The 8,476-nt window shown below is 42.7% G+C and overlaps 1 protein-coding gene across 1 annotated transcript in view; it reads left to right on the top strand.

Annotated features, from left to right (window-relative positions):
- Window positions 1-276: 276 nt before the first annotated feature.
- The window catches only part of LOC148356483 (serine/threonine-protein phosphatase PP1-beta catalytic subunit-like), a 31,293-nt gene continuing 23,093 nt past the window's right edge, over window positions 277-8,476 (top strand). Inside the window, exon 1 of the mRNA XM_088347271.1 lies at window positions 277-518. Coding sequence (XP_088203397.1) covers window positions 467-518 — 52 coding nt within the window. The 5' untranslated portion in view covers window positions 277-466. The remainder of the gene's footprint in view (window positions 519-8,476) is intronic.

Below are 8,476 nucleotides of genomic sequence, written 5' to 3'. Positions count from 1 at the left end.
CCAAAGAACAAACTGTGCAACAGTCTTCATATTACGCCCATGTTGTGCTAACTACTTGATATTTTGTTAGAAAAAACCGCCAAACTGGCCTTTTACACATCCAATATGGCAACCAAAATGACGTATCCTAACTGGTTCAACATTTGTAGTTGCCAAGGCAGGAGATGGTACATTCAAGGACACTTTTCAAACGTAGGACATAAGACACTTTCTTATATCCATCTCGTATATGCGTGACAAATACGTTGTATCCAAGCTAGTCGCTGCTCAATTGACTTGTGAACGTTGGAATCATAATCAACCACGTCTTGCGAGTGTTTTGGCGTTTTCAAGGGACTTTAAAGGCAGCGCGTAGCATGTCATCAAAGGCTTCGCTGGGTAAATCGGTGGTGCGTTCAAGAGCAGCGAGGCGGGACTTTTCGAGCCTCCTTCACTCTGCGGCGCGAGCAGGATCTTCGCAACAGAAATGGCGGAGGGGGAGTTGGACGTGGACTCGTTGATTTCGAGGCTTTTAGAGGGTGAGTGTGGATTGTTTACAATGCCGATTGTTTTGCGAGTTTGTTTTGATCCGTTGGGGTCGCCTGTTTGATGCTTAATGGCATTCAGACAGTGTTCATTTTACCCCTGAAAAGTGATGGGTCCCGGGGACTCTCATGCCCAAAAATCTATGGGTCCCAACAGAGATCTATGGGTGTTATGTAGGGTTACTTTAACTGGATTACTTTCAATTACTTTTGGATTACTCCAATACCAAATATGCTAATAAAAGACTGAAGAAACAAAATATGAATAAAATGACTAAATTTTGTGCAGGCTTGCGGAGTAACGGAATACACGGAACGGCAAAAATGATGTTGGCAAGCTGTTTGGATTTATTTTCATTTTGTTTCTTGTCGCATTTTATGTGAGTTTTGCCGGAGATCAAAGAGATCAAAGCCAGGAGAGAAAGCTTACCACGTGTTGTGAGTCATAATTGTATTCATATTTAGTTTATTTTGTCTTTTATTAGCATATTTGGTATTGGAGTAATCCAAAAGTAATTGAAAGTAATCCAGTTAAAGTAACCCTTCCGAACCCTGGTGTTATGCATGTATCCCCAACGAGATACCGCGGTGGGGCGACAGCTCCGGTGTCACCTCGCTCGCTAAAAGTTCACGTTAACCCTCTGAAATAGCGAGTATAACTTCGAAAACGTCCGCCGAAAGTGTCAGAATCATCTTCCAGTTCTGTTTGATTACAAACGCTTTGTGTCCTGCGTTAACTGTTCGATTCTCTGTTCATTCAAATGAAAAACTCATTGTTTTTCAATGGAACGTGGTGCTTCAAAGGGAGAGGTTTCACACGTGCGCCCTGTGTTTGTTTACATGCCAACGTGTTCACGAAATGCGATACCTGAAAATGTTTGATCTTAAAAGGACTCAAATGATGGAAGATGGGGTTCCAGAGAAGAAAGGAAAAAAGATAAACTGCATGATATTAATAAGTTATGCTAAACAAAGGTGAAAAGTGATCCCTGAGAGTGACTTCAAGGGGGTTCATTTGCATTTTTTAACCCTACACTTTCTGGAATGGTAAATGCTCTGCGTTTGTATAGCGCTTTTAAAGTCAATGAAGACTTCCCAAAGTGCTTTACAATGTGCTTTACACGTACCCATTAACACACACACACACCGATAGCAGCCGTGCAAGGCTCAGAATGTCTGTCGACGGACTAGTGTTTTTATAGATTGAGCCCTCTTATTAAAGGAGCTTTACAGAATCTGGAACATTGTTATGATTGTAGCCTCAGTTAACTCATGCTTGATACTTGGCAAGTTGGTTGGTTGGTTGGTTCTTTGAACCGTTTCCTGTGGTGTGTCTTGGGCAAGTATGTGCATATAATAGAAGTGCTCGAATAAAATCTTTATTTTTCATCACTCTTGGGGTTCGGGCTGGGGTTAGGACTCTACTTGAGGAAGGCCTTTTCTGACTTTCACCATTTTCACACTTCAGACAAATGGGTATTTAGATAGTAAAAACTGCGGGGACGAGCTTGACTCCACTCTCTAGCACCCCACCCCGTCCGTATAGCTCTGCTAAATGTAAGATGAAAGCAGTCAGGCGCAGTGGAAAATAAATCATAATGGCTCTTTGAACTCAGTTGGGCATTGTTAACACACACTTACTTGAAAGAGAGAATATTGACCTTTCAAAAAACGCACCCCACCTTTAAAAACACAAGCCTTTAACCACTGCTGATCCCCAGGGACAAGATTTAATACGCATATGTTAAACTATTAAGCTTGACTGTGGGTGGTATTCTGCTAATTCCGTCAATCTATATGAGAAACTGGAGAGACCTGGCTGCTTTTCACTCTTTAGTAAAATCTGTTAGTACCTTGCAGTAAATATTAAACAGTTTGGACTCAATGTGCACAAATGCAGCACTCCCCAAACAACATCCAAATTGATTGGGTTTGTTACATAATGGACTGCATTATTGATGTGATTCTCACAGAATTAGCAGCTAAGAATATGGTAAATCTCCACTTACCCGGGAAACTAGATGAACATCCACTAAATGTTTATTTATTCCCACCACAATAATGCTCCAGGACTAAACAAATTGTTTGTGTGAAATTGGTTGGTTGGATCCCTGAACTACTAGGGTCATAGGGGATCCATTTCCTGTGGTGTGTCTTGGGCAAGCACAGCCTGGTGGCGCCCATCCCTCTCAGGCCAAGAAATGTTTCCACCCGATCTCGAACCGGGGACCTTTCGCGTGTTAGGCGAATGTTCAAACCACTGCACCACAGAAATACTAATAGATTTGTAGTAGGTGGGTGTAACCACAAGGGCCATAGGGGCTCCATTTCCTGTGGTGTGTTTTGGGCAAGTACAGGCAGGTGGCACCCATCCCTCTCAGGCCAATAAATGTTTCCACCCGATCTCAAACAGGAGACCTTACGTGTGTTAGGCGAATGTTCAAACCACTGCACTACAGAAACACTGCTAGATTTGTAGTAGGTGGGTGTAACCCCTAACCACTGAGGCCAAAGGGGGCTCCATTTCCTGTGGTGTGGCTTGGGCAAGTACAGGCAGGTGGCGCCCAGCCCTCTCAGGCCAATAAATGTTTCCACCCGATCTCGAACCGGGGACCTTTCGCGTGTTAGGCAAATGTCCAACCCCCTGCACTACAGAAACACTACTAGACTTGTAGTAGGTGGGTGTAACCCCTAACCACTAGGGCCATAGGGGCTCCATTCACTGTGGTGTGTCTTGGGTAAGTACAGGCAGGTGGCGCCTATCCCTCTCAGGCCAGTAAATGTTTCCACCCGATCTCGAACCGGGGACCTTTCGCGTGTTAGGCAAATGTCCAACCCCCTGCACTACAGAAACACTACTAGATTTGTAGTAGGTGGGTGTAACCCCTAACCACTAAGGCCATAGGGGGCTCCATTTCCTGTGGTGTGGCTTGGGCAAGTACAGGCAGGTGGCGCCCATCCCTCTCAGGCCAATAAATGTTTCCACCCGATCTCGAACCGGGGACCTTTCGCGTGTTAGGCAAATGTCCAACCCCCTGCACTACAGAAACACTACTAGATTTGTAGTAGGTGGGTGTAACCCCTAACCACTAGGGCCATAGGGGCTCCATTCACTGTGGTGTGTCTAGGGTAAGTACAGGCAGGTGGCGCCCATCCCTCTCAGGCCAGTAAATGTTTCCACCCGATCTCGAACCGGGGACCTTTCGCGTGTTAGGCAAATGTCCAACCCCCTGCACTACAGAAACACTACTAGATTTGTAGTAGGTGGGTGTAACCCCTAACCACTAGGCCCATAGGGGCTTCATTCACTGTGGTGTGTCTTGGGTAAGTACAGGCAGGTGGCGCCCATCCCTCTCGGGCCAATAAATGTTTCCACCCGATCTGGAACCGGGGACCTCACAGGTTTAGATCCGTGGCCTTTGAATCTATGTTGCTTCTAATGATGAAGCCCTGGCTGCTTAATGAGTCAAGCAAACGAAGCACGTGTTTGCTGTCATAGTTCTTGACTGATACAGCATGTGTTCCTCAGTTTTTTCCAGTAAAGAGATTAGAACTGCACCAGCAGGTTTCTGTTATTTTCAAACGCTCGACCGCCTGTGATGGGACTGCGATTTAGCTCAAGTGTGCGTCGTTTGAGGTGTCCTTAAAAAGGTGAAAGTGAAAGATTTTCTCTATTAAGTATGTGTTAACGACGACCAACTGAGTTCAAAGAGCCGTTTATGCTTTCTTTTCCACTGCGCCGATTTGCCTTTGTCTTACTTTGAGCAGAGCGGTTAGGGGCTGAACTCATTAGGGTTTAGGAATAGGGGTGCTGGAGAGTGACGTCACACTCGCCCCCGCAGGGTTTATTTTTATATCAGTGTTGCATGAAAATGGTGAGAGTAAGAAATGTCATGCCTCAAGTAGAGTCCAAACCTTCAGGGATTAGCAACCTAAAATGTTAACACGAACAAAGCCTTAAATAAAGCTATTTTTAATCTAAGATGATCTCATCTCATTAGCCGTACTGCTTATCCTCATTAGGGTCGCGGGGGGGCTGGAGCCCATCCCAGCCATCTTCGAGTGGGCAGGGGACATCCTGAAATGGTTGCCAGCCAATCGCAGGGCACACGGGGACAGACAACTCATTCGCTCATTCACACCTAGGGACAATTTGGACCGGCCAATTCACCTGAAATGCATGTTTTGGGAATGTGGGAGGAAACCGGAGTGCCCGGAGGAAACCCACGCAAGCACGGGGAGAACATACAAACTCCGCACAGAAAGTCTGGAGCTGGATTTGAACCCACGACAGGTTCCCATGACATGAACTGTGCCGCACAAGCGCTAACCACTGCTCCGCCGTGCTGCCCATCTAAGATGATGAAAGGATTATTACTTAAAAGGGCGTAATTTAATACACGTTTTTAAAGTTTCAGAAAATCGAATCTTTGTTATATTTTTCCTACAGAAAACCACAAAATGTAAACGTAATCCCCCATCTTTTTCCTTTCAACATTTTCAAAAAAGCTCCATGGAGCCACAAGAGCAATGTAAAGAGCCACATGTGTCTCTCGAGCCGCAGTTTGCTGACCACCGGCCAAACCAAACCCGAGGAATGATTGAAAAGGAAGAGTTTATTGAAGCGCATCTAAGATATGCACATACCGTAAATTCCGGACTATAAGCCGCTACTTTTTTCCCAAACTTTCAACCCTGCGGCTTATTTAGTGATGCGGCCAATTTGTGTAATTTTTCTAACGGCCGCCAGTGGCGCTCGAGTACAAAGGGTAAGATTTAAATTGCAACTTCTTAGCTTGTGCACAAATTAAATTAGCGTAGACACATCCTCATTATGTAAATTGAATAAAATAGGCACATGACGCAACTTTCAAGCTAAACGCAGCCGAGCAGTCCGATATAGGACTTACATTGCGAGAGTGATGCTAGCTTGATTTTAAAATAAGGGAGCGTGGGACCGCGTCAACATGATATAGTCTCTTTTCCATATTGAAGTAAGACGTCAGTTATAAGGAGGAAGTTGAGACGGGTGCCGTGCTTATTTCAAGCACGGTATGTTTTTTTTAACGGAGCTATTTTCTGTGTTGCAAGCGTGTAGCTAGTAGCGTTTTGCTACCCTTCACAGGCACGGTTTGGGATGAAAGTTATAATATTATTATTAAAGCTTTGAAAACTCTCTCGGTGTACCGTCTTTCTTTGTAAATATGTGTAACCATGTATAATATGTATTTGCAACTGTATATTTTTGTAATGTATTTATTTTAGAAACTTATTCTGATATGTTTTGTACGAGCAAATGAGAAAGCAGGGGCGGGGCAAACGCGGGCTGACGGGAAGTGGAGTAAAGGTGAGACGTGTTTGTGGACGCGGCCGACAATAGTGGATATACATTTTTCCCACCCTTACCTTTGGAAATTTACACTTTTTTCCTTGGATTACTTTCAACAGGCACCTGGACTCTGCAGGTCTGCATTAAATTTTAAGTACCGGTATCATTTTTGGTTCATTAGGCCGGCTGTGCTTTTTAGACTGTATCGGGTAAGGTTTTATTTCGTGATTGTATCGCCTTTTTTCAATGCGGGCGCATGCGGCTAATATACAGGTGCGGCTTGTGTATGTACTAAATCGGTTTTCCTCCCGAAATGTAGTGGGTGCGGCTTGTAATCAGGTGTGCTCTATAGTCCGAAATTTACGGTATATTATTTTTATAGTGGAAATGTTTACCATATTGCAAGATTTAACCCAAAAAACAAACGGGTTGACTCATTTAGAAAATTGGGTTTGTTTACATTTTGGGTCTATATTTTTGTGGATGAAAAAATGGCAACATATATAATGAAATGTATCTCTTTTTTGTTTTGACGAGTCCAAATATAATATAAACTTTGCCGGTGTATAATATACATTTCTATTTATTTTTGTTTACTGTCGAGTTAATTGACTTTTTATTGTTTTATATTACAGAATATTCTGTTGGTACACAGTTTTTATCTATCCAAAACTTCGATATTTGAATAAAAGGGGAGGAAGTTAAAAATGTCTTTATGAAATCCGATTCATCGATCAATCGAGAAAATAATCGACCGGTTCATCGCTCAAGAAATGGATCGTTGGTTAAAGCGCTACATGATATGATTACTTCAAAATCAGCCGCTACAGAGACCTTGATTCATTGCGTATCCTGTTGCCGTCTGCAGACCAAAATAGATTTTGGTGTTTCGTTTCAAAGACAATGTTCGCATGGATACACTTAGAAGAGCTGTCCTACTACGTTAAATGTCAGCACACGCAGCTGTCTAGATTAGTAATATATTGGGTGCAGTGAGCACTGACGAGGGTTTCCAGTTTGTTCTTTAGCATCACTCTGAACCGGAAGTTCAAAAGGGCCGCCGAGTGGGCCTGTGTACGAATCAGAAAGTTTCAGAGGAACAGCCCTCACACTTAAAATTCTTGTTTACATGAGTTCATCCGGTGCCAAAACATATAAATACAGTTTCAGAAACATTCTCCCGGAGCGCCAAAATAAAGAAGTATATATATATTTTGGTTTGACTTTAAAAATACTACTATAAAGTGTTTGGCTCAGCTTATGAGGAAGTATCAAGCCTCAAAAAACTCCTTCTCTCTTTCTCTTTGAATTTTTTTTTCTCTCTCTCTCTCTCTCTCTCTCTCTCTCTCTCTCTCTCTCTCTCTCTCTCTCTCTCTCTCTCTCTCTCTCTCTCTCTCTCTCTCTCTCTCTCTCTCTCTCTCTCTCTCTCTCTCTCTCTCTCTCTCTCTCTCTCTCTCTCTCTCTCTCTCTCTCTCTCTCTCTCTCTCTCTCTCTCTCTCTCTCTCTCTCACTATTTCTCTTTCTACCCCCCCTCTTTGTCTGGCCCTCTTTCTTTTTCTCTCCCTCTCTTTCTATTATTTCTTTTTCTGTAAGCTTCTAGTCTGGCCCCCGAGAGAATTTTTGTTCTGCCATGCGTCCCTCGAGTTAAAATGAGTTTGACACCCCTGCAGGGTTGGTTAGGGTTACTTTAACTGGATTACTTTCAATTACTTTTGGATTACTCCAATAGCAAATATGCTAATAAAAGACAAAAGAAACTAAATATGAATAAAATGACTAAATTTTGTACAGGCTTGGGGAGTAACGGAACACATGGAACGGCAAAAATGATGTTGGCAAGCCGTTTGGATTTATTTTCATTTTGTTTCTGTCGCATTTGATGTTAGTTTTGCCGGAGATCAAAGAGATCAAAGGCAGGAGAGAAAGCTTACCACGTGTTATGAGTCATTATTTTATTCATATTTAGTTTCTTTTGTCCTTTATTAGCATATATGGTTTTGGAGTAATCCAAAAGTAATTGAAAGTAATCAAGTTAAAGTAACCCTACCCAACCCTGCACCCCTGGTTTAGATATTGGAGGTATCACCAAAGTGACTGTACTGCTTGAAATCCATTCTTACACAAAAAGCTATTTTTCTCAGACGTTTTCAGAAACTTGACAATGTTCAACTGTTGTTTAAGAAACAATGGTGAAAGCTAGAAGCCCAATTTTTTTCCAATGAAAGATGAGGATCGAAGCTTTCTTCCGATATGTCCTATGCCTTTATAGCTACAGAACAACATTCTCTGTAGGCCCCCAAAAATGAGTCAAATAAACTTACATCTCGAGACGTTTGAGGGAAACTCCATGCATTGACAGAGTTAATAATTTCTACTACAGTGGAACCTCGGTTCTCGACCATAATCCGTTCCAGAAGCCTGTTCGAAAACCGATTTGTTCGATCACCGAAATCGTTTTTCCAAATAAAAATAATGTAAATCGCTTTAATCCGTTCCAACACCCTGAATGTTTACCTTGAATGTTTTACGTAAACATAAAGCTAACCCAGGCTAATCGTACGTTCGTGTTATCGTAATCTTCCGTACGAAAGATTACGCTAACAAGAACGTGTAAAAATAAAAA

Source organism: Urocampus carinirostris, chromosome 11 (genome assembly GCF_059441175.1).
Source record: "Urocampus carinirostris isolate Australia breed hairy pipefish chromosome 11, RoL_Ucar_1.0, whole genome shotgun sequence".
In the NCBI taxonomy this organism is placed as follows: Eukaryota; Metazoa; Chordata; class Actinopteri; order Syngnathiformes; family Syngnathidae; genus Urocampus; species Urocampus carinirostris.
Note: the sequence above shows the minus strand (reverse complement) of the source record. Positions and strands in the feature narration are given on the sequence as shown.